The sequence below is a fragment of the Myotis nattereri genome (assembly GCF_964212035.1).
Source record: "Myotis nattereri genome assembly, chromosome: 2".
Lineage (NCBI taxonomy): Eukaryota > Metazoa > Chordata > Mammalia > Chiroptera > Vespertilionidae > Myotis > Myotis nattereri.
The window spans coordinates 128,461,915-128,489,470 of NC_138076.1; the positions used below are offsets into that span (position 1 = coordinate 128,461,915).

General features: G+C 35.9%; 1 protein-coding gene across 1 annotated transcript in view; it reads left to right on the forward strand.

The window, feature by feature from the left end:
• Positions 1-27,556, forward strand: part of EEA1 (early endosome antigen 1) — a 160,121-nt gene that overhangs the window by 102,277 nt on the left and 30,288 nt on the right. The window contains exons 14-20 of the mRNA XM_081083756.1: positions 3,614-3,817; positions 9,438-9,638; positions 10,617-10,730; positions 15,102-15,257; positions 17,573-17,712; positions 25,016-25,346; positions 26,677-26,778. Coding sequence (XP_080939882.1) covers positions 3,614-3,817; positions 9,438-9,638; positions 10,617-10,730; positions 15,102-15,257; positions 17,573-17,712; positions 25,016-25,346; positions 26,677-26,778 — 1,248 coding nt within the window. The remainder of the gene's footprint in view (positions 1-3,613; positions 3,818-9,437; positions 9,639-10,616; positions 10,731-15,101; positions 15,258-17,572; positions 17,713-25,015; positions 25,347-26,676; positions 26,779-27,556) is intronic.

Genomic DNA, 27,556 nt, shown 5'->3' on the forward strand with positions numbered 1-27,556 from the left:
TGATTGGCTGCCTCCTGCATGCTCCTTACTGGGGATCGAGTCCACAACCTGAGCATGTGCCCTGACCAGGAATTGAACAGTGACCTCTTGGTTCATAGGTCGGTGCTCAACTACTGAGACACGCTGGCTGGGCACAAAATCTTTTTAAAAATAATATTAGGGGACCCTCATTCACTAACTCTAAAATTGCCACCCAGTTTAAAGAAGGCAGTAAGTAATGTGCCTGTCTTTCCTTTCTGAATTTGGAGAGTGGCTTGGGAGTCACAGGGACAGGAATCAAAATACTGTATTCATTTATTTGTTCTTTCATTCACTCTGTCAACAAATACAGGTTAATGCCTGCTCTTAGCCAAGGAATTGATTTTGTAGATATGACAGTGAAGAAAACAGATAAAACTGTTGGCTCTCATGGACATAAGTGAGGGACAAATAATAGCCAAAGTAAACAGGCAAAATATACAGTGTATTAAATGATAAGTGCTAGAGATGAAAAAGGGATGGGGAGCTGGAAGTCAGTGACTGCAATGTTAGCATGCCAAGGAAGGCCCATCTGAGATGAGAATCCTGAAGGAAGGAGGTTGTGAGCCATGTGGATATCAGAGAGAAGAACATCAGTATATTAAAAAGCTCTGAGGCAGGAGCATATCTAAGGAACTTTAGGAAGCCAGTGGTTGGAGTGGTGTGAATGATAAGACCTATTAAAATGGACACAGAGAAATCATAGAGGGTCAGAACATGCCGAGCCCTTTAGGTAATTTTAAGAATTTTACTCTTAAGTGAGATGAGAAATCATTGGAGGGCTCTGAGCAAAGGAGTAACATGATCTGATTTATAATTTCACAGGATTACTCTGGCTGCTGTTTTGAGAGTAGATAGTAGGGGCGCACTAGTAGAAGCAAAGAAATTAGCTAAGCAACTACTACAGTGATCCAGATAAGAAATGATATAAGTTGTACATAATGTTATTAACCAGGGTCACCCAAATAAATTAAATAAAAATTCAAAAAATAAATGAGTAGAGGAAGAACAGCCCAAAGAGAGAATGATCAGAGGGCCTACAGAATGGAAGCTAAAGGACTTCAAAGCTGGGTGTGTGGAAGTAAATTTGTGACCTTGTCAAATGTAATTTAAATAAAGTGAAGTAGTTGAAAGTCTGATTTTTGATTGATGAGTAAATGAGAAATGAAGGAGTTAGGAAAGTAAATATGTATTATGTTTGAAATTTAAATGTGAATTGTATGAAGACTGAGCCAGAGCCTGGAGGGAGGGCTTGGTTCAGGAAATGTTTGGGAGAATGAGAGATATCTGAACATGTTTATAATCTAGGACAAACAAACTGATGGAAAGGGAGTAATTGAGGATGTTGGAGGAGAGGTGACTGAAAAAATAAGGTATTGAGAAAAAGCTATGATGTCACTGATACAGTAATTTGAATTTATCCTTACCCTTTATGGTAAGGATATTCCTGAATATCCACCCCCCCCACCCCCACCCTTTGGATAAAGTTGGGATAATAGCTGAGTGTCAAGCAGGCAGAAACTAAGAATTTGAGAGAATATTGAAGCTTTTACATAGTTATTGAGGGAAATGTTTGAAGGTGAGAACCTCATTAAGTGAAATGATAGGATGATTCTGAGTATGTGATGGAGATTGAAGTCTAGAAATTTGTAGTGGCACCAATCTGTGGAATTTTGTGATTTTGCTCTAACAGTGTTTAGAAAGGTAAGGATGAAGGAAGCAGATTGCAATATTAATCTAGGATTGGGCTTTCTTGGGGGTGGCTGTATTGGAAATTTGAGGGTAAAGAAATGGAGAATGTGGTTGAAAGAAGAGTTAAGGTTAGTTCATATCCATATGCAAGGTTCAGGAAGAGAAGTTAAACTTATGCTAAAAAGGCTAAAAAAATAGAGATGAATGTCTTTTTGACACTGAAGAGCAGAAATGAGGTCATGAAATTGGAAGACGGTCAGGAAGTTGTGGTCACAGAGTAGGATAGATGAAATTTTTCATCTGGAACAATTTCAGGTGATTACAAGATTCTACATGTGAGTGATTGAATAGAATGAGTAAAGATATAGTAATTAAGGTGACATGAATGTTGAAGCTGTGCTTTTAATTCTCTATGTATTTTGTATTTCCCAGGAAATTGACAGAAATTGGGATTGAGAGAAAGACTAAATCAGGTCTCAAGTCTTCAGTGAATGAGGTAGGGATTTATAGATGATAGCAACACAGAATAGAGGGTAGAATAAATGAATTACTTACTCTCCAAAGCAGCATGAAACTTTTACATAAGGGAGAGAGCAGTGGTGGTGAAAAACCAGGAAAGGGTCAACTTCCCTGCTTTCCTAGAGGAATGGGCCTTAGTATAAGAAAGGATTGAGGGGGAATCAGAGTCTGTAAAGAGAAAACCACATATCAATTACTCCTTGGCAAGAGAGTGACTGGAAAAAAGCTTAGGCCTGTGGTTCTAGATTAGGGGAATGTGGAAAGAGGGGTCATTAGTGGCAGAAAAGAGGATGAGAGCAGAGAAGAGGTCAGGTTGCCTTTCCTCATTAAGTGATTGAAGTTTAGAGGGATGAGAAGCATGTTTAAAAGTGACTAATCTCAAATATTTTAATATTGGTATAAATTGTTGATAACAGGTGGTTGCTGGCTCTGTCTCACACAGTGGTGAGGGCTGTGACAGGACTGGCAGAGGAACATGTTAGGGCCTTGTTCTGGGTAGAGGCTCTCTGACTCTTAAAACGATTGAGGCTGTGGGTCAGACAGCTTGAAAACGTTAATGGGCATTGTTCTAGATATGGGCTCTTGCACAGTGCTCTGTGTAACATTACTTTGGTAAAGTGGAAGAGGGATCCCTTCTTGTATTTATAGAAGAGTCCTTTTGAGGTATTGAAGTGAGTCTTGAGTGTCTGCGTGTTAGAATGGAGTCATTTCTTTTTCTGTTTGATCAACAAGGATCTTAGAGCATATGTGTCTTAGATAATCAATGAATAAAACAGACCAAAATCCTCATTTTTGTGGAGCATATATTTTAGTGAGGAGGTGGAGGGAAGCAGGTAAGCATGAAAAATAAATTATTTAGTGTTAGAAGATAAGTGCTTTGGGAAGAAAATAAAATATTCAGGAGAGAGGATATTGGGAAAGGCTCCGATTTTAAGTGTATTGGTCATGGTAGGCCTACTGAGAAGGTGACATTTGAACAAACATTTGAAGAAGAGAAAATGAGCCAGGACTGTGAGCACTGTATATTCCAGGTAGAAGAAAAAATTAATGCAAAGGTTCTGAGATGGGAGTGTGCCTGGTGTGATTAGGAATAATGAGGAGTCCCATGTGTCTCAGATGATTGAACAAGAGGTCCGAGTGTTACAGTAAGAATGTGGTTCATTGAAGGTTTGTTTTTTTGTTGTTAAATTCTAGTTTATTATCTATATATATTTACATTAAATATATAGTATTAATTATTTAATTACATTTGCCAGGTTAAAATGATTAGTAAAAAAATTAAGACTAAGTGTTTGAATTATTAAATATATTATCAATTATTTTATGTTTAAGGAATAACTTTTTAAGTTCTCTGTCCTTAAGTTTAGTTTTCAATTCTTTACAGAATGATTTGGAACAAGTACTACGTCAAATTGGTGATAAGGATCAAAAGATCCAGAACCTTGAAGCCTTATTACAGAAGAGTAAAGAAAATACTTCCTTACTAGAAAAGGAAAGAGAAGATCTTTATGCAAAAATTCAGGCTGGTGAAGGAGAGACTGCTGTTCTTAACCAGTTACAAGAAAAAAACCATACATTGCAGGAACAAGTAAGCTTGTCAGATCTATTCTTTTTCTGAAATTCACTGTTATCTCTCTAAATCTTATGAAATTCTTTACTTAAATGATTCTTCATTATGGTTATTTTTAGTACTTTTTATACTATATATTTTGACAAATGCCATATAATTTACCTTAGAGGTAGGTTGCCATCTTAGTGAAATTAAGTTAACATGATTTGAGAAAGGAAACCTCAGTTCATGTCCCAGGATATAACTTATTACCTATATGAACATAAGCAAATCATTTCACCTTGTTAGCTCATTTGAAAATTAGAGATGTTATTAATAATTATACTTGCCTTATGGAATTTTATGCTTTGAAAAAACAATGACTAACAAAATCCTATCTAATAATAGACAAACATGGTAATTGACCATACCTTCGCTACACCTCCCACTGGCTAATCAGTGAGATATGCAAATTAACTGCCAACAAAGATGGAAGCTAATTTGCATACTGCAGGCAGGGCAAGCCAGCGTGAGCCGCCATCTGGTCCCCTGTGTGCCGCCTAAGCCCCGTCCCCAGCTGGGACCCCCATGTGCGGCCCTGGGTGGCGGGACCCTGCGGCCATGATCGTGATCGGAAACCAGGCCACAGGCAAGGTGGGACCCAGGAGCCACCATGCCTACGGCCTGTGATCGTGATCGGAAAGCCGGGCCGCAGGCAAGGCGGCACCCTGGGACCCAGGAGTCACCTTGCCTGCGGCCTGTGATCGTGATCAGAAAGCCGGGCCGCAGGCAAGGTGGCCCCCTGGAACCCAGGAGCCCGTCAGTGAAGTCTGCAGGCGAAGCAGCGATCAAGCTATGAGGGGGACGGTGGAGGGCGGAAGGAGCTACAGGAGCAGCTCTGGCCGGAGACTGAAGACTCCTGCCGGAGCGAGGAGCAAAGACTGAAGGCTCCAGCCGCAGTGAAGACTGTGTCCAGAGTGAAGATGGAAGGCAGTGGCCAGGGTGAAGGTCTGGGTCTCGGGTGCCAGAGGAAAACTAGTGCTGGTAGCCAGGGGAAAGAAGGCCTATTGCATGAATCTCTTCATGCAACAGTCCTCTAGTCTATATAATAAAAGCCTTAGTGACCATTAAGGCGGAACAACCAGAATGACTGGTTGCTATGATGCATACTGACCATCAAGGTCAGTGCACTCCCACAGGGGGTGCACCGCTCATCCAGAAGCCAGGCTTACGGCTGGTGAGCGCAGTGGCGGTGCCTGGAGCCTCTCCCGTGTCTGCGGCACACACACACACACACACACACACACACAGACACACACATACATATACATATACATACACACACACACTAGAGGCCCGGTGCACAAAAATTTGTGCACTCGGGGGGGGGGGGGGGATTGGGCCTAAGGTGGCAATCAGACATCCCTCTGGCAGCCCGGCAGCCCTCAGGGGATGTCCACTTGCCAGTGGGGAGCAGGCCTAAACTGCAGTCGGACATCCTTAGCGCTGCTGAGGAGGCAGGAGAGGCTCCCACCACCACTGCTGTACTGGCAGCCATCAGCCTGGCTAGTGGCTGAGCAGAGCTCCTCCCATGTGAGAGCGACCTGACCACCAGAGGGCAGCTCCTGCATTGAGTGTCTGCCCCCTGGTGGTCAGTTTGTGTCATAGTGACCAGTAATTCCCGACTTTCTGCTGTTAGGGTCAGTTTCCATATTACCCTTTTACTATATAGGATAGAGGCCTGGTGCACGGGTGGGGGCCGGCTGGTTTGCCCTGAAGAGTGTCCCGGATCAGGGTGGGGGTCCCGCTTGGGTGCCTGGCCAACCTGGATGAGGGGCTGATGGCTGTTTGCAGCTGGTCACTCCCCCTTCAGGGTGGGGGTCCCCACTAGGGTGCCTGGCCAGTCTGGGTGAGGGGCTGATGGCCGTTTTCAGGCTGGCGGGTGACTGAAGCTCCCAACCTCTCCTTTTTTTCTTTTTTTTTTTTTATTCTTGGATTTATTTACCTTCTATGGCTGTCACTGGAACTGAGAGCCGGCTTTAGCTCTGAGGCTCGGCTCCAGCTCTGAGACCTTGGCTGCTGAAAGCAGGTATCTGGGTTTGTTTGGTTTCTATAATTGTAACACTGTTGCGGTCCTGCTCACTCCAGCTCTGATGGCTGAAAGCAGGTTTCTGGGGTTTGTTTAGGTTCTGTAATTGCAACATAGTTGCTTAGAGTGCCAGCTCAGAGGCCGGCAGTGGCAGGCAGGGAACCTTGGCTTCCTCTATTACTGGAGCAAGCAAGCCTCCTGTTCGCTTCAGCTGCCTGGCCTCCGGCCGCCATCTTGGTTGGCAGTTAATTTGCATATCTCACTGATTAGCCAATGGGAAGGGTAGCGAAGTTACGGTTAATTACCATGTTTATTATTAGATGGGATATATATCCTATATAATAAAATGCCAATATGCAAATCAACCAAATGATGGAACAACTGGTCGCTATGATGCACTGACCACCAGGGGCAGACGCTCAATGCAGGTACTGCCCCCTGGTGGTCAGTGCGCTCCCACAGGGGGAGCGCTGCTCAGCCAGAAGCTGGGCTCATGGCTGGCGAGAACAGCAGCAGTGGTGGGAGCCTCTCCCGCCTCCGTGGCAGTGCTAAGGAGCTGTCAGCTGAGTAGTAAGGAGCAGCGAGCAGGCAGGCAGTAAGGACCGAGGGGTCCCAGACTGCGAGAGAGTGCGCAGGCTGGGCTGAGGAACCCCTCCCCCGCCTGTAGTATTTTGATAATATCTTTGGAATATATAACTAATAATTTGATGTTACCTTAGTCCAATATTTGTATATAGTTTAAGAGAATCTTATAAAATTCAGCTTAATACATTTTTCAAGCTAAAAATAATTATATTTGCTTTTTGGTGGAAAAATTGTCCAATGAGAGAATTATAATTATCTAAATGAGAAAGTATTAAAGTATTAGTAGGTCATATCACTTTCCTAATTTGGGTATTAGAATATAACAGAATTTCTTTCTCAGATTTCTCAAAGTTGTTAGCCTTGGTTACCAGTTTTGTTTTTTTTTAATTAGTATATTTTTATTGATTTCAGAGAGGAAAAGAGAGGGAGAGAGACAGAAATGAGAAAGAATCATTGATCAGCTGCCTCCTGCATGCTCCCTACTGGGGATTGAGCCTGCAACCCAGGACCATAGGTCAATGCTCAACCACTAAGCAATACTGGCTGGGCTTGGTTACCAATTTTTATGAAAGATTCTTAAGACTACTTTTTAGCATGCAACTTGACATTGCTTATTGTATAACTATGACCAGAAAAGCCTATGCATGTTGGAGGAACTGGTGCTTCTTTAGTGCTACCACCACAAACAACTAGAAAATTAGAAAATAAAGTTAAAACCACTGTTTTCAGACATTTTACAACAAGCAGTACAGGGTTTTGATCCATGAGAGAAGAGAAATGAATGAAGTCAATCTTTCAGCTACTCTAGTTTTGGACATGCAAACATTTTCCAATCTGTGGTGTAGATTGGGGAAATCTGAGGAAAACACAGTGGTCTTACTGAATTGAGGAATGAGAGATTGAAGTTCAGGGAGGTTGAGGAAGCTCAGATTTTTAGGGCAAAATATCAGAGAGGAGAGAACATGGGAAGAAATCTGCATAGGGATCCACTTGAGTGGCTGAATATTAAGCTTTGTGCCTACAATGTGGGATTCCATGAGACCAGGCAGTGAATAATTATTAGGAGCTAAAGGCTGGAAATTTATCAAATTCACAGGGCTGGGAGATGTTCAAGTTCTAGCCAGTCAGAGAAGAAAGATGTGGGTGAATGCTCAGTTAGAGTGGTAGATGCAGGAGTCAGATGAAGATAAAAATACCATTTAAAAAATGTTTTTATTGATTTCAGAGAGGGGAAGGGAGAGGGAGAGGGAGAGGGAGAGGGAGAGGGAGAGGGAGAGAGAGAGAGAGAGAGAGAGAGAGAGAGAGAGAAACATCCAGAGATGTCACATCTCTAATGTTACTAGAGTAAAAACCTAGTGTGTGTCCAACCTAACACAGCATAAAAACAAACCTAGAAAGGATCCAGCTGAACCACAAGTACATTAAATGCTGGACCAAAAGTCAACATTTTTTTTTGAAAGAATTCAGCAAAATCCAGAGCTGTCACAATAAATATAAAAAAATTGTTGGACATATGAAGAAGCAGAAAACATGTGAGCTGTAAGCAGGAGAACAATCATTCAATGGAAATGAGACTCTGAAATGAAAGATGATAGAGTCACCAGACAACTGCTTTAAAAAGTTCTTATATACTTACGGATATAAAAAAAACTATAATAATAGAAATAGTGGAACCAATAAAACAGAATCAAATAGAACTTATAGAGCAGCAATTTTCAACTGTTGTACCCCCCAAAATTTTAAAACATGCAATACCTGACTATTTTAGTTAGGGGCACTGATCTCTTTTCCCTTATATTGTCAAATAAAAAAGTGACAACAGCCAACATAACAATGGCTGTCCAGTGTAAATGAATAAAAATTATACCTATTTTTTGGTCAGATCAGCAAAAACTATACAGGGTGTCCCCAAAAATATATGTACACTTTAACAGCTGATTTTATTACATCTTGAAATGTATTTTAATAAATACTGCTTTTATAATTATTCAAAGTGTGTATACATTTTGGGGGGACACCCTATATTTTTTTTGGTGTGTTGTAGAATTTTAGTAATTAGTTTATGTGTGCTATGAGATGAAAAAGGTTGAAAATTGCTGTTCTAGAGATTTAAAAAAGATCTGAAATGAAAATTTCATTGGATGGGCTCCATAGATTAAGCAAGTAGAAAACAGTATCAGTGAACATAAAGAGAAGGTAATTAAAACTGTTCAAAATAAATCACACAGAGAGAAAAGGCTAGAAAAAAAATGAGTAATGCCTTATTAATGACTTGTGGTGCAGTATCACATAATTTGTGTCGCAGAAGGATGGGAAGGAGGACAATATTAGTAGAAATAATGGCTGAAAAAACTTTTAATTTGATTAAAAATATAAATCCACATTTATGAAACTCAATGAACCCACCCCCCCAAAATCAGATGAATTAGATTTCATCTAAATAAAAAAATGTATACGCTTCAAGAGATACCATAATGAAAATAAAAGCCAAGATGTAAACTAGGAGAAAGTATTTCTAATACATATGTCTAACAATTTAGAACTATCCAGAATAGATGGGGCACTTTTATTATTCAGATCAATGATTGGAAATAGAGAGGAGTGGAGGGTACTGACTTCATAGGGGCATGAGGGAACTTTTTGGGGTAATGAAATGTTCTCTATATCTTGATTGTGGTGATGATTAAATGAGTGCATATATTTATCAAATCTCAAACTATATAATTCAATTCGGTTAGTTTTGTTTCATGTAAATTTAAGCTTAATAGTGATGGATTTAAAATAGTAGGAATCTCTGAATTTCATGTTATTTTTTATGCTTTTGAGATATTATGTTTACGTATTTTTGGAAAGATGTGAACAATTCTTGAAAAAATGTAAGATAACCTATCATAGAGCACTTTATTCTCATAGTACTTGAATTTGGGTTTCTTAGCTCTTATCATACATTTGTGCCCTTCATAATTAGTTTTGCTAATGTGATAGGTAACTCAACTAACAGAGAAGCTGAAGAATCAGTCAGAAAGCCATAAACAAGCCCAGGAGGATTTGCATGACCAGGTGCAAGAGCAGAAGGCACATCTTAGAGCTGCACAAGATCGGGTCCTTTCCCTAGAAACCAGTGTCAATGATTTAAATAGTCAGTTAAATGAAAGCAAGGAGAAGGTCTCTCAGCTTGACATACAGGTAAGTAATATTGAATTATGCAAATGAATTTATATGAATAAAACACTAACTTTAGGCCATCAAATGTTTTAAGTATTGTTTCCCTCTCTCTTTCTATCCCTTGAACCTCCATCCCTATCCCACCCTTCCTGGCCTGATCTCCCTCTCTCATTAATGGAAAAAAATTGAGAATAAGAATTATATAAAGGCTGTATTTAGACAATTTGTTGTGCTTTCTTGTTTGCCTGTTTTTTCCTCTTTCTTCTGGAAAACTGTACTTACTGAAACTACCAATTTTTTTGCCTTGCTTTCATGAAGTTCTTATTATTGTTTTGCAAGTTTAAAATAGTTTGATATTATACTTTTAGATTTCTAGGTTAAATATATTTTTGAATTTGTTTTTTATTTTACTTTAAATGTATGATTTAGAAAAATATCTGTATATGGTATCATTATGTTTAAAAATATATATTCTTTCATAGGCCAATATAGAAGTTTTGTTTAATGGGTCAGTTGTGGGGTCGGAAGTAAGACACTTCTTTCTCCATTCTCATAATTGGTTTCTTAATGTATACTGTAGTAGAGAAAGTTATAGAAACATTTCTTTATTTTAGGAGATTAATTACACTGAAAATAAGAAAAAAGATGACAACTTGGAATATAATGATATACATTTCTTTCTTTTTGAAATATAATTATTTATCAGATGAGTTATGTGATAATCCAATTAGTGGATGTCCAATTTAAGAGGGAGAAAAGTGTTTCCATGACATATAGGAACATCTTTTTATCATTTATCCAAACATTATTAGGAATCTTCTCTCCTACTTTTTTTCTGTTTGTGAGATATCACATACTAATTTTTCAGTATTTAAATCTTTGGTTTTTTGCCATATGACTAAAAATTTTAAATTATTTAGTGACAAAAGCAATGTATATCCATGCAAGAAGAAATTAATAACGAAATGTGGATTAAATGACTTGTAAATTTTGTTACAGGTTAAAGCCAAAACTGAATTATTGCTGTCAGCAGAAGCAGCAAAAACTGCTCAAAGAGCAGATCTTCAAAATCATTTGGACACAGCCCAAAATGCATTACAAGATAAACAGCAGGTAGGGGGACCTGATGCAGTTCACATCATAGCCTAATGTTCTGATAGATAATTAATTGTAAACATATATAATGATAATACTCAGTTTTATGTTGTTGTGATTGACTTGCTTATTACCCTTAATTTCTTCCTGAGTTCAGAACCAGTTGAAGTTGTAGATGCAGGTGTCAGACAGATGAAGATAAAAATATCATTTAAAAAAATGTTTTTATCAATTTCAGAGAGGGGAAGGGAGAGGGAGAGAGATAGAAACATCAGTGATCGATCAGCTGCCTCCTGCATACTCCCTACTGGGGATCAAGCCCGCAACCTGGGCATGTGCCTTGGCTGGTACTCGAACCACAGACTCCTGGTTCATAGGTTGATGCTCAACCACTGAGCAACACTGGCTGGGCTCATTTGTAGTTTTTGATAAGCTCACCTATAGTGCATCTATGATTGGGCCTTCTTAATAATTTCTCCTCTAGTCTAGAACTTCGTGTGGAGCTGAAATAGTCTTAATTGTTGAATTGTTGCTCTATCCCATGAAGTGCCAATCGCTGGGAAAGAGAGACAGACTTGCCCACATGTTTTTAGTAGACATTCTGGGCTGTAAACCAGATTTACTTATCACTTGAAAGCAGAAAAGAGCAACATGCATTCCATCTCAATAATAAAAGTTGCTCTCTTTTCTTGGGAGTAGGAATCATTGGAGCTAGAGGGAATATAGAAGTTACCTTTTTAAAGCTTCCTTCTTAGGGAAAAGGACAAAATGCTGGTAGGTTATTCTTACTTTTCACCAGATAGGCAGTTTTAAAGTTTATATTTTATTTGAGAAGTAATACTAGTTGTTGATCCAAATTTTAAAAACAATATACTAAGTATATCAAGCTAACAAAACAAAATTGATTTCTATATTTACCCTAAACTCCAATCCTTAGATGGAATATTTGCTATTAAATTTGGTATGTATCCTTCTGACTTCTATAAGCACTGAGTAAACCACACACACACATACAGTGATATTTTTATTTTATAAACAGAATCACTATATAGGTTATTTTACAACCTGCTTTTTACGTACACATCTAGAATGTATTTTCTAAACACAAGATCAGTTCCAGAAACTATAATAAAAAAAGTATTTATAAGAATAACCACATAAAAGCTTAAAATTTATCTGCCAAAAATATTAGTAACAAAATTCTAAAGCTAATAGGAAAAGAATAAAATATTTTTTGAAGTATGTCTGATGAAAGGTTAATAGCTTTTATATTTAAAACACTTTTACATAAGAAATAAGTGAACCTACAAAAAAGTGATCAAAACTATATTAGCAAATGTTCAAGTTCATTAAGAACCAGTTGCAAATTAAGACAACAATGGAATATACCCTTAAAGAAGTAAAATGTATGTATATGTTTAATTAACACTTAAAGGATTGGAGATAGTTTAGAAAAACAAGACACTTTCATACATTGCTAGTGGGTTGTATGTATTAGTTCAATCTTTTGATGGTGGTAGGGGAAGCTGTTTGGAAATCTATTTCAAGAACTTTAGGATTTTTCATATATGCTAGTTCACTTTCAGTCCTTTATTTTAAGGGAATAATCATAGCTTTAAGGATATTGTTTGTATCTCTGTTAATAAATGCAGAAAGTTTAGTAGCAATATAAGAATCTAAAATAAGATATTTGGGGCCACATATGGCAAACCTATAGTCAACATCATACTCAATGGGCAAAAACTAAAGGCATTTCCCTTAAGAACAGGAACATGACAGGGATGTCTGCTTTCACCACTCTCAATCAACATAGTACTAGGAGTCTTAGCCACAGCCGCATCCAAATTGGAAAGGCAGAAATAAAATTGTCATTATTTGCAGATGAAATGATATTGTATATAGAAAATCCTAAAGACTCCACCAAAAAACTACTTGATTTAACAAATGAACTTGGCAAAGTTGCAGAATATAAAAATAACATCCAGATATTGATGGTATTTTTATACACCAATAATGAACTCTCAGAAATAGAAACTAGAAAAAGGAACAATCCCATTTACCATTGCAATAATAAAAAAAATAAGATACCTTGGAATAAACTTAACCAAGGAAGTAAAAGATCTATATTCAGAAAACTGAATTTCTTGAAAAAAGGAATAGAGGAAGATATAAACAAATGGAAGAATACACCATGTTCATGGATAGGAAGAATTAACATAATCAAAATGTCCATACTGTCCAAAGCAATTTATTGTTTCAGTGCAATCCTTATTAAAATACCGATGGCATGATCTGACCAGTTTGGCTCAGTGGATAGAGTGTTGGCCTGCAGACTCAAGGGTCCCAGGTTCGATTCCAGTCAAGGGTATGTACCTTGGTTGCGGACACATCCCCAGTGCGGGGTATGCAGGAGGCAGCTGATTGATGTTTCTCGCTCATCGATGTTTCTAACTCTCTATCCCTCTCCCTTCCTCTCTGTAAAAAAATCAATAAAATATATTTAAAAAAAATACCGATGGCATATTTCACAGATCTAGAACAAATAGTCCAAAAATTTATATGGAACCAAAAAAGTCCCCATGTAGCAGCAGCAATCTTGAGAAAGAAGAATAAAGTAGGAGGATCACAATACCAGATATCAAATTATATTACAAAGCCATTGTAATCAAAACAGCCTGGTACTGGCACAAGAACAGACATATAGATCAATGGAACAGAACAAAGAACCCAGAAATCGACCCAAGCCATTATGCTCAATTAATATTTGACAGAGGAGGCAAGAGCATAAATGGAGTTAAGACAGTCTCTTCTACAAATGGTTTTGGGAAAATTGGACAAGTACATGCACAAAAATAAAACTAGACCACCAACTTATACCATACACAAGAATAAACTCAAAATGGATAAAAGACTTAACTGTAAGTCATGAAACTATAAAGATCCGAGAAAAAACCATAGACAGCAAAATCTCAGACATCCCTTGTAGCAATATGTTTGCTGATACATCTGCTAGGGCAAGGGAAACAAAGGAGAAAATAAACAAATGGGACTATATCAAACTAAAAAGCTTCTGTACAGCCAAAGAAAGCATCAACAAAATGAAAAGGGAGCCCACTGAATGGGAGAACATATTTGCCAATGATACATCTGATAAGAGGTTAATTTCTAAAATATATAAAGAACTCATACAATTTAACAAAAGGAAGACAAACAATCCAGTTAAAACATGGGCAAAGGACCTAAATAGACACTTCTCCAAAGTGGACATACTGATGGCCAAGAGACATATGAAAAAATGCTCAACGTCACTAATCATCAGAGATACAAATTAAAATGACAAGGTATTACCTCACACCTATCAGAATGGCTACCATCAACAAATCAATAAATGTACTGATGAGAATGTGGAGAAAAGGGAACCCTAATACACTACTGTTGGGAATACAGACTGGTGTAGCCACTATGGAAAACAGTATGGAGCTTCCTCAAAAAATTAAACATGGAACAGACTGTCCAGCCTAAGAAGGAAAGTGTGTGTGAGTGTGTGTGTGTGTGTGTGGGGGGGGGGGGGCGTGGTGGTGGTAAGAGATCAACCAAAGGACTTGTATGCATGCATATGAGCATAACCAATGTACATAGACAGTAGTGGGGTGAAGGCGGGACTGAGGGTGGGTCTTGAAGTGGCCGGAGAAAGCCAGAGGGGTTGGGGGCTGGGCCAGATGCGCTGGAGCGCTGCCTGGACAGGTTCAGGTGTCAAGGCAGGGCGGTGGGTGGATGGGCAGCGCCACGCGATTTTGTGCGCTGGGCTCCCAGTATAAAGGCGGTTACAGTGAAACAGTATGTAAAATCAGTTCCTGTTTTTATTTGAAAAGTTGAAATAAAAAAAACAGAAACTAATACACAGAACAGTCTAGAAGAAAAGTTATTGAATATTAATTGTGTTTAATCTGTGGGTGGTGAATTTATTAGTAATTTTTATTTTGTTCTTTCTAACTAGATATTCCTACTGAATTGAACAAGTATCATAGATGTAATCATTTTTTTAAATGTTATCTTTGAAAATGGTGTCTTGAACATTGAAAACATTTAATTATAAAATAATTATTTCTGCTTGTTTATTATTCTTTTGTATTTTTTGGCTTCCTAGAAAAAGTTATTGAGCTGTTTATGCATATAAACTTAGTATCTCAGACTCTGCACAAGTTCAGTTCAGGTCCTTTAGATTGGTGGGTAAATTTAATCACTGAATTATCATTAGACTTACCTGTGATCTTACTCCAGATAGTCTCAGAAATAAAATTAGAGTTTTAATTTTAGTTTGACCAAACATTTAGACACTACAGTAAAGTAAGCCTTACCAAAGTTTTCTTCACTTGTATTTCTCTGTAGGAATTAAATAAGATCACTACTCAGTTGGATCAGGTCACTACAAAATTGCAGGAGAAGCAAGAACATTGCAGTCAATTAGAAGGTCATCTTAAAGAATATAAAGAGAAACACCTGTCTTTAGAACAGAAAACTGAAGAATTAGAAGGTCATATTAAGGTTTGTACAAAAGAAATTGAATTTAGCAGTATTTTTCACAGCTGTAGCAATGGAAACTGATGACTTGGATGGAATCAAATATTTTACATTTGCGAACAAAGGGGAAGTTGTGATATAAAAATTTTAAAAATTATAATATTTTATGTGTTAATTTTGAATTCTACATTTACTTCTGATTTCTTCATTAGCTGATGGCTTTTACAATTGACAGTTAACATTTATACTAGTTCCATTGTAGTGTGTAACTAGTATTTCAAAGAGACAGTCAATCAGGGATCTACTCTATAATTACAAGGAACTTAATTGTTTTTTTGTGTGAAGTCTCTTTTGTTCTATCATTTCCATTCCTTACCTCCTTATTCCAATATAACATTGAAGATATAGTAGACTTTTTCCTTTTATTAAACTTTACATTTATACCCTTTGGATTTTGTTCCTAATTTAATAATAAATTTATTCTGTGATATCCTGCTTCTTATTTTAACACAACTCCAAGGGAAAGTGCTGATTTACTAAAGAGATTAAATTAAAAGACATATCCTAGAAGGCATTGACCTAAGTACTTTGTTCTTTAAATTGGAACTTTCAGTTAAACAAAAATTTCTCAAGTTTATATATATCTAAATAAATAATACCTTCATAGTCAGATGACACACTTCTGTATAATTATGCAATCATGGGAAATGCATATGTATATGTGTGTACATATACAGTATATATACACAGCCACACCAATATAACATGGAAAAAGAATTACATTTACAATTCTCATTGTGAGTTCCTTTTTCTTTTCTTTATGGCCAGTGGTAATGGTAATGAAAAATGTATGTAATAGTTGAACAGAAAAAACGATTTTACTGAAAACTGGCTAATGAGAATTCTATTTGGGTGTCTTTTAAAAATAGTTTTTTAGAAACAATAGTGTCTATTGTATTTATCAGATTTTTTAACATTTTGTAATTGTTATTTTATAGAGTATTCCATATGTTTTATATCAATATATTGTTATAGAATTAATCTTAGTTATATTAGCTATCCAATAAAAGTGTCAAGTAAGAGCCACAGATACCTAGATTAGTTTACAAAATAGAGTGCAAAATTATTATACCTATGTAAGAAAATACATTGCATATAGATATCTAACCTATATACTTAAGAGCTTGATCTTTTAAATTTGTAAAAATATACACAGTTATATGTATATGCATGGACAGAAACTACACTATGAAGAACAGTCTCTAGACGAGCGGTTCTCAGCCTGTGGGTCGCGACCCCTTTGGGGGTCGAACGATCCTTTCACAGGGGTCGCCTAAGACCATTGGAAAACACATATATAATTACATATTGTTTTTGTGATTAATCACTATGCTTTAATTATGTTCAATTTGTAACAATGAAATTGGGGGTCACCACAACATGAGGAACTGTATTAAAGGGTCACGGCATTAGGAAGGTTGAGAACCACTGCTCTAGACCAATAGATTAAAGAAACAAAATCAGGAATTTAACTGGCTTTATATTTAGGGTCAATAGGTGTTAATGAGAAGGATGATGTGACAGCTTTATTTTAGTTTTGAATATCTATAATTATATCAGTGTTAACTGTAAACACAAGATTTTATATATACTTATATTAAATATATCTATTTATATATCTATTAAATATAAATACATATAGTTAAATGTTTTTATTGATTGTAGAGAGAGAGGAAGGGGGGAGAGAGAGAGAGAGAGAGAGGGAGAGAGAGAGAGAGAGAGAGAGAGAGAGAGAGAGAGAGAGGGAGAGGAGAGAGAAACATCAATGTGAGAAACACCCATTGGATGTCTCCAGCACACCCCCCTACTGGGGATCAAGCCTGCCACCCAGGCATGTGCCCTGACTGAGAATTGAACCAGTGACATTTTGGTGTATGGGATGACGATCACCCAGCTGAGCCACATTGACCAGGGCAAGGATAATACATATATTTTAAGTGGGCCCATATATGAACTTTTTACTTATTTTTCCATACTTGAATTAATAATTTATACTCATTATAGGTATAATTATTTTAAGGTTATTCTTTTCAGATAATTTAAAAAGTAAAAACTTAGTGACTATCATGTATAAAGCCTGCTGCTAGCTCTTCTGGAGGATTTCAAGATAATGGCTCCTTTTCTCAGTAATGGCTTCAGAATGTATTTTTTTACTTAAGTATTTTATGGCTATTTTTGTGTGTCATGTAAATACTAATTTGAGTATAAAACAAAAACGTTATAATATTTAAAATAATTTTTGACATTAAAATGGTTACTATGTTATATTTTTTCCATAGAAATTAGAAGCTGATACTCTTGAAGTCAAAGTAAGCAAGGAGCAAGCTTTGCAGGATCTACAACAGCAAAGACAGCTGAACACAGATTTAGAGTTTAGAGTCACAGAATTGACTAAACAACTAGAAGAGGAGAAAGAAATGTAAGCTTAACCACTTAAGGGGGAAGATTATAATCTAAGTATTATAATTTATAATCTAAATTTAATTTTAAATTCTTAAAATTTAATTTTGCTATCACGGTGCTTAAAGATTTAGTAAATGTTTCTCTGTGTTGAGTCTATAAACAACTAATAATAATGTAAATGAAAAAATAAGGCCATCACATGCACTCACTCATTTGTGGATTTTAATGAACAACATAAACCAATGAAGAAAAATAGATGTAGAGACAGAGAAGCATCGATCAGATGCTCAAAACTCAGAGGGAAGGTAGGGGAGGGTGGGGGTGAGGGGGAGAGATCAACCAAAGGACTTGTATGCATGCATATAAGCATAAGCGATGGATATGGACTACAGGGGGTGAGGGTGAGGGCAGGATTGGGGGGATGAGAGGGCATTGGAGGGATAAGGACACATTTGTAATATCTTAATCAATAAAGGGAAAATAAATTTAAAAAATAAGGCCATTATAATATGGTTAAATTTACCTTCAGTTGTAAGGACTGAAAAGTTGAGTTATCTAGTCTTTTTTCAGCAGTAATGTGGTACTCATTTCTCTGGATTAAAGCAGTTATTTTGAGTTGTTCATCAATTTGCAAAAATTAATGTAAAATAACAAATAAAGGGGTGTTTAGATATAACCAGCCAAAAGCAGTCAGGCTTTTGCTTTGAGGCACTGTGCCAAGTAGGGAATATATACTTTATTGTAAGAAATGATCTATTTTAGCTTTAAGATGCATTTTCACAAATTATATATATGAGCACAGTTTTTTAAATTTTTTTTTATTAAGTTATTACATATATGTATGAGCACATTTTAAAACCTTTTTTTCCTAGTAGCTTTGCTTTACATTTTTTGGCTTAACTTTCAATGAATAGAAATCCTAATTTTTGTTATATTTAATTTGTAATTTTTTTTTAATATATATTTAGTGTCTTGTGTTTTTTCTAAGGAATCTTTGCTATTCCCAGGGTTTATGAAGAAATGTCTTATGTTTTCTTCTAGAAGTATTTATAGTTTTGTTTTTTACATTTAGGTCTAGGATTTACCTTGAACTTAATTTTGTGTGAGGTCTCAGATAGGGGTCCAGGATCACCTTTTCCTCCTTACATTAAGTTGTTATAGTAACATTTGTTGAGAAAAAATTTCCTCTCCCCTTGAGTGGCCTTTGTCAAAAGTGAGTTACTGAATATATGTAGGTCTATTTGTGGACTCCATTCTGTGCCATTGGTCTGTAATCTATATGGTATCCTGATACCAATACCATCCTATGTTGTGTTTTTTTGTTGTTGTTGTTGTTGTTTGTTTGTTTTTTTTGCAGCTTTGTGGTAAATCTTAATATTAGGTTGTATCAGTCCTCCAACTTAAATTTTTTTCAAGATTGTCTTGACTCTTCTAAATTCATACAGTAATATATAAGAAGAATGACAGTTCTTCCATATAAATTTTAGTATTAACTTGTCCATTTCTACAAATAAAATTATTGGGTTTTGATTAGAATTGTAGTGAGTCTTTAGATCAGTTTGCAAGAATTTAACATTTAAACTTTATTGAGTCTTCTAATCCATGAACATGGTATATCTCTATCTCTTTAGGTCTTCTTTAATTTCTCTGAGCAACATTTTATCATTTTTAAAATAAGAATTTTGCATATCTTGTTAAATTTATTTCTAAATATTTTACATTTTCAATGCTATTTTAAATGGAATTACTTTTTTAAATTTAATTATCTGATTGATTGTGAATAGTACAAAATACAATTGAATTTTATAGATTGACTTTCTATCCTTTAACTTTGTTAAATCCAGTTTCATGTTTTAATAATTATTTTGTATAGAATTTTCTAAGTAGATAATCATGTTATCTGTGAATAACAATAGTCTCACTTTTATTTTTTCTCCAGTCTTCAGGCCTTTTATGTCTTTTACTTGACTTATTGCTGGCTGACACCTGCAGTAAAATTATGAATATAAATAGTAATAGTGGATATATTTGCAGTATTCCCAATCTTAGGTGGGAAAATTAAATAAACTATCTTCAATTTAGAGGATAGCTATAGGTTTTTCCTACATTCCGTTATCAAATTGAGATAATTTTCTTCTATAAAGAAGGATTTTTAAAGATTTTTTATCACCTTCCTTCTCAGCATTTTTGATATGATCATATATTTTTCTTCTTTATTCTGTTATATAGTGAATTACATTAATTAATCTTAAAATTTTAAACCAACCTTGCTTTCCTGGGATAAATCCCACTTGATCATCTTGTTATTTTTTTTATATATTGCTGTATTTAACTAGATACTATTTTATTTAGAATTTCAGATGTATTCATGTAATGTTCTTTTAATGTCATTGTCAAAGTTTTGAAATAATGGTTATATTGGTCCTAAAAAAGGTAATTCTTCCTCTGCTTTCTGGAAGAGTTTGTATGAGGTGGATATTATTTATTTCTTAATAGATATAGGAATATTTTTATTTTCTAATGTATTTCTTGGATCTGTTTTGGTAATTCTTTCGAGGAATTTGTGCATTTCATCTAAATTTCAAATTTATTGATATACTGCTGTTTATAATGCAGGGTGGGGCAAAAGTAGGTGTACAGTTGTGAGTATGTGAAACATAAGTTTATTCTTTTATTATTTATTAATTATTATAGTATTTTCCATACAAACAAATGTAAACTTACTTTTGCCCCACCCTGTATTATTATTTTAAGGTCTTGTAGGATCTGTAGTGATGTCTCATTATTCTTTTTTTTTTTTTTTAATATATTTTATTGATTTTTTACAGAGAGGAAGGGAGAGAGATAGAGAGTTAGAAACATCGATGAGAGAGAAACATCGATCAGCTGCCTCCTGCACATCTCCTACTGGGGATATGCCCGCAACCCAGGTACATGCCCTTGACCGGAATCGAACCTGGGACCTTTCAGTCCGCAGGCCGACGCTCTATCCACTGAGCCAAACCAGTTTCGGCGACTCATTATTCTTAATGTAACTTGTGTTCTCTTTTTTTCTTGATCAATCTAATTAGAGATTTAGAAATTTTATTAACAAAACTTTTAATTTGGTTTTCTTTGTTAGTTTGCTATTTCATTTATTTCTCCTCCTATCTTTAGTGTTTTCTTCTCATGCCAGATAGCCATAAAAGTACTGAACTGAGACATCTTTCTTTGGTCCTAAGGTAGAGTTAGTCTCTTGCCTAGTTTGTTTTTGATGTTGATGGTTGGATTGGATTTTCCTATGAGATCTTCAATGGACACATAACTCACCAGACTTTTGATGGATAGAAACAGTTTCACCCCATTCATTTGAAAGTCTTCTTAGGGGGGCTGTGAGCAGTCACACTTCAGTAGTCTTTGTCTCTAAATGCCAAGTAGGCCACTCTGACTGAGTTGACAGACTTCATCTGTGTCAAAGGGATTTAGGTTCCTTGACTCAGTAGTAAAGTTGGAGGCTGAGAGCCTGGGAAAATGACCTTCTGGGAAATTAAATAAAACACATCAGAGTTAATATGTTGTTTCCTGATTCATGGTTTCATTTTTGTTTTGGAAGTGATGATGAAAATTTCTTGTTCTCACATCTAGTAAATTGGGTCCTGGTAATTTGAATTTGAGGATATAGAGCTACATTTTGTGCCTCAAATGACATTTTTTTCTTACTGTTAGCATCATAGTTTCTAGTGCCTATGTATTTGGGGAGCACATCTGATCCTTTATATCACCAGCTGAATGGTTGGTTTATTACTTTTGGAACTCAGTTATCGATTCGTGAAGATCACTTCTGTGTCGGTCTTGTTCTCTTTCCCAAAGCCCCTATAGACCTGTGGTTCTTTTCATTTCTAATGGGCTTAATGAAAATGGACCCATTTCCACTCTGTGTTCTATTCTCATGGTTAAGAACTCACTCAGAGGTTTCCACATCATATTGGGGTAGGAATACCTTTTAATACTAAGGTTTTCCTACCCCAATAAGAAATGCAAACATTTCTTATATCTAGAGTGCTAGAAATGGAGGGCTGCGTAAACATGTTTGGGATTTGACTAAACCTCACCCCTGATCGAGGGAGACAGGGCTCCTCTTTCTCAAGGCACATCAGTATCTAGGCATTCAACTCTTTCTCTTCAACTCACATTGTACAGTGTATTTTCATTATTGTAGAGTTTAATGTATTTTCTAATATCATTTGTGATTTCTTCTTTGATGCATGGGTGATTTAGAAATATATATGTTGTTTATTTTCCAGCAGTTTAGGGCTTTTATAGATATGTTATTGATTTCTAATATTTGGTAAAATTGAGACTTTTCACACTGTCTTATTTATGGCCCAGTTTATGGTTTATCTTGTTTAATTTATTATATGTTTTTGGGTAAAGTGTTCTATAAATATTAATTAGGTCAAGGTGGTTAATAATGTTCTAATCTTCTATAATATTACCAGTTTTTTCCTCTGGTTATTCTATCACTTTCTGAGAAATATGTGGCTAGTACATCTTTTAACAACCTCTCTTCACCATATTATTGAATTTATGTTTATAAAATACATTGGCAATAGTATGCATTCAAGAAATATTAGTACTTTGCATCTGGTTTTATTTTTACTTTAAAAAAATGCTTGATATTTAGTATGTATTTTTTGATGCATATATACACACATACCCACACACACACACACACACACACACACACATATATATAATTATATATATAATTTTGTTTCTTTTATGAAAATAATAAAAGTCTTTAGTTTAATTTTCCTAAAGCTATATATACATTTCCTAATATTGTACTTTATTCATTTAGGGATAGAAAACTTAAGGAACAAATGATAACAAATCTCTTGTATAATCTGCTAAACTCTAGGATTAAAGTAAATCATTTGTCTTTCCTCTTTGTTAGAAATGAAATATTTCTTTTTTTAATTTATTTTTTCTGGGTTAATGTATTTTATGTTTTCAAGAAAAGAGGCAAAGTTCTCTATGTGCTTGGGGGATAACACAATAAATAGGAAAGTTTCTGGCTATTATAAACTAGAGGGTCTGTTATATGCAGAGTTTTAATTTTATTTTTGATCCATTGTTGTGGATAAGACTGAATTAAGTCAGGAAGATTAGATAGTATTGAGTTATTTGACTTGAGAAAAATTATCATCTGTTAAATGATCACAATATGTGTTTTATTTTTTTTATTTTATTAAATCTTTATTGTTCAGATTATTACATTTGTTCCTCTTTTTTCCCCCCCATAGCTCCCCTCCACCCAGTTCCCACCCCACCCTCTGCCCTTACCCCCCCACTGTCCTCATCCATAGGTGCACAATTTTTGTCCAGTCTCTTTCCGCATCTCCCACACCCCTTTCCCCCCCAAGAATAGTCAGTTCATTCCCTTTCTATGTCCCTGATTCTATTATAATCACCAGTTCATTCTGTTCATCAGATTATTTATTCACTTGATTCTTAGATTCATTTATTGATAGATGCATATTTGTTGTTCATAATTAGTATCTTTACCTTTTTCTTCTTCTTCCTCTTCTTAAAGGATACCTTTCAGCATTTCATATAATACTGGTTTGGTGGTGATGAACTCCTTTAGCTTTTCCTTATCTGTAAAGCTCTTTATCTGACCTTCAGTTCTGAATGATAGCTTTGCTGGATAAAGTAATCTTGGTTGTAGGTTCTTGGCATTCATCACTTTGAATATTTCTTGCCACTCCCTTCTGGCCTGCAAAGTTTCTGTTGGGAAATCAGCTGACAGTCGTATGGGTATTCCCTTGTAGGTAACTGAGTTTCTTTCTCTTGCTGCTTTTAAGATTCTCTCTTTGTCTTTTGCTCTTGGCATTTTAATTATGATGTGTCTTGGTGTGGTCCTCTTTGGATTCCTTTTGTGTGGGGTTCTCTGCGCTTCCTGAACTTGTAAGTCTATTTCTTTCACCAGGTAGGGGAAGTTTTCTGTCATTATTTCTTCAAATAGGTTTTCAATATCTTGCTGTCTCTCATCTTCTGGCACCCCTATACTTCTGATGTTGGTACGCTTGAAGCTGTCCCAGAGGCTCCTTACACTATCTTCGTATTTTTGGATTCTTTTTTCATTTTGCTTTTCTGGTTGGGTGTTCTTTGCTTCTTCGCATTTCAAATCTTTGCCTTGATTCTTGAGCTTCTCTGGTCTGCTGTTGGGAGTCTGTATAATATTCATTATTTCAGTCAGTATATGCTTAATTTCTAGTTGGTTCTTTATCATAACATCGAGGGTCTCACTAGATTTCTTGTAGATCTCAATAACTTTATCGGCGGCTTCTAGACAGTTCTTGAGAGACCTTAAAAGTGTGGTTCTGAACTCAATATCCTCCATTGACAGTTTTGTCCTGTTTCTTTGTCTCCGCATTTTTTATGCTTTCTTGGTGCACCCCCTAGTGGTCTTTGTGTGCAGTCTTGTTGTAGTTAAGCCTTGATTGTTGTAGTTAATACTAGGGGGATTTGACCTCCAGGCCAGCTGGCTGTGAGAATCAGCTGTGTCTGCAGTGGGAAAACTTCTGTCCTCTAAGGAGGTGCTAATCTAGCCTTTGCCTGAGGCTATCTGGCAAATGGCTCTGCACAGGGCTTGGGCGGGGCAGGTCTCACGGGATCAACAGAGCGGGTGGATGGAGCAATTATGGCTGCTCTCAGTCCCATCCCCAGAGGCTCTGCCTCTCAGAGTCCCAGCAACCGCTGCAAACCTCGGAGAGAAAGCTGCCCTCGTGTTCCGACCGATGCCAGACAGTCCTGCTTCTCCCATTTGAGTCTGGGTCCCTAGAGACTCGCCCAGAACTGGAGCTCAGAATCTGAGACTCCCTCCCGATTGAAAACGACAACTGCGCCCTCAGCCACCAGCCCGCTCCGCGCGCACCTCCGCACCTTTGTATTTTCCATACTGCGCCTCCTCTGAGTCTCGTATGCTGTTCTCTTTGCTTCTAGTTGAAGAATTTCCCCTCAGCCAGTCTTCCTATGGTTCTGGGCGATGTCCGTTCCGTCTTTTAGTTGTATTTTTGAAGTGGTTGTTCAAGGCAGCTAACTCCGGTGTTCACTTATGCCGCCATCTTGGTTTCCCTCCCAAATCTACTCCACAATATGTGTTTTAAAGCATTTTTTAGTTGTGTGATTTTATGACGTTTAATTTTTTTTTTTTTTTTTTACTTCTTAACTACGCAAGAAAGTTTTAGAACTCAATACTAATTTATTAATTTTAATGCTATATTAGGGATGGTAAATTATGCATCATTTAAAGAAATTGTTCCTTGTCTATTTAGAGTATCCAGTACAAAGTTGGACCTACAGAAAAAATCTGAAGCCCTTGAAAATATTAAGCAAATGCTTACCAAGCAAGAGGAAGAAAAAAAAATTCTTAAAAAAGAAATAGAAAATTTAAGTCAAGATGCAAAGATGCAGCACAAGGAATTGAACAACAAAATTCAAACAGCAGTAGCAGAACTACAAAAAGTTAAGATGGAGAAAGAAACTCTAATGGCAGAACTTTCTGCAGCAAAAGAGAAATTATCAAAAGTTTCTGATTCTTTGAAGAACTCCAAAAGTGAATTTGAAAAGGAAAATCAGAAAGGAAAGGCTGCTATATTAGATTTGGTTAGTTGTTTACATTTGCTTTCTTAGGTAGAAGTGATTTTTTTTAAACTAAGATGTACTGATTTTTCTACTTAATTCATTGTTGACATTTTGTCCTACATTTAAATGATTTAAATAATTCTTATGAGGAAAGGAATTGGGATTGCTTAACCTGAGGAAAAGATATTGGCATGTGCATGTGTAATTTTTCAAAGACCCTGCGTTTCAGTTGAATGTACAATCTTATTTTATTGCTAGTATGATGCGAGATTTGGGAGAGACTGAAGCAGGTTTGTCCTCAGGGACATTTCCACAGAGAATATAGCTACTAGTTGAAACATTATTCAAGTATCTGTGAAAGAAAAAAGACAAGAAAGAGCTTGACTCTTAATTCTGGTACTATAAACTTTCTAATATTTATTGAATACTAGAGGCCTGGTGCACGGATTCATGCACCAGTAGAGTCCCTCAACCTGGCCTGTGCCCTCTTGCAATCCAGAACCCCTCAGGGGATGTCAGATAGCCGGTTTTGGCCTGATCCCTGCAGGCCTGATCCAGACAGGAGGGAGCCAAATCCCGTAGGCCCGATCCTGTGTGTTGAGCATCTGTCCCCTAGTGGTCAGTGCATATCATAGCAACCGGTCGTTCAGTCAGTTGCTTAGGCTGTTATATATGTAGATTCTAAAACTCTGGATAATACCATGTCTAGAGATACCATAAAACCTACTTAAAATATAGAGAAAAAAAGTCTCACAGTCTAGGAAATTCATAAAGGGGAATGTATTCTCAGAAATATTTTAACCCAAAATAACACAGAATAACAGTGTAAGTAATATCCTTTTGTTCTTAAGAGTAAAAGTGTTTAGTGGTATAAAAAACATATGATACTATTATGTTACTTTTATGTTTCTTTCTGTTTGGTAAAAGCTTTTATTTGTACTTCTCCCCTCTTAAATTGTGATTATTTTTTATTTATTGTTTTAATAATTACTGTTAACATTTTTTTTTGCTTTCACTTCTTGAAGCCCATTATTCTACTTTAAAAATTATGTGACAAGTTAATTATAATTAATTTTGTGTTATAAAAATATTCTAAAACATTGTCTATATGTTATTTAAAACATTTATTGGAACTGTTGATTGATGATAGAAATGTTTAGCATTTTCCTGTCTCTCTGCTTTTATTGCTATATGTGCTTGTTTTTATAATTGAAATGGAAAATTCTATCCCATTTTAAACCATCAGTGATTCTAGTTTATTTCCTTGTGTGGATCTTAACTAAGCTTATAAACCAAACTTCTTGTACTTACTACAAATATTTTCTGCATAATATAGTTTTTATTTTTTTAGGAAAAAACTTGCAAAGAATTGAAGCATCAATTTCAAGTACAGATGGAAAGCACACTTAAGGATCAGAATGAACTGAAAAAGTCACTTGAAAAAGAGAAGGAGGTAAGATTTTCTTTTTATATATCATAAAATATATAAAGTATAAAAGGCCTTTATATTTCAAAAACATTTTCACACTGATGCTTAAATCAAAGAAAGGTTTATTTCCCTGAAATATAATGAATCATATATACATAGTTTAAAACTATAATTTATGTTCTACCTCTTACTAAAAGATTTAAGCTACTTTATAATAAAAGGCCCAGAATTGAGAATTATAATTAAAGATGAAAAATTGAGTCAACTAACTATTGAGTTATTAGCTAATCTAAATTAGGAATTAGTGTTGGAAAAAATCTAGATGGGCTTTCCATAGAGATGACTTTTTAAGTGCTCTTTATTTCATGGACATTTGTATTGGTACATATGATATTGGTTGAATAACAAGATTTTTTCTATTGCTCTCTATCAAAAACAAACAAGCAAATGAATAAGTGGTTATAATATATAGTTATAATTCTCTGAAGACATACCTCTAACAACTAGAGTTCAGGCATGTAGCTTTCTAGAGATCTGAGTTGATAAAGCAACAAAACCTACTCCTGACAAGTCTTTAATATGAAATTATGGTGGCTTAGTGCTCAAGGTCTGAATCCAGATTGTCCAGAAATATTTACTGGCAATGCCACTTATTAGTTATTCTGTCTTGCCTTGTTTTAGGCAGATGATTTAATTTCTCTGTGCTCCAGTTTCCTCAGCAGTACAACGGGGCTAATAATAAGAATCTATGACATAGGAATATTGTGAGAAATATATGAGTTATTATATTTTAAAGTGCTTA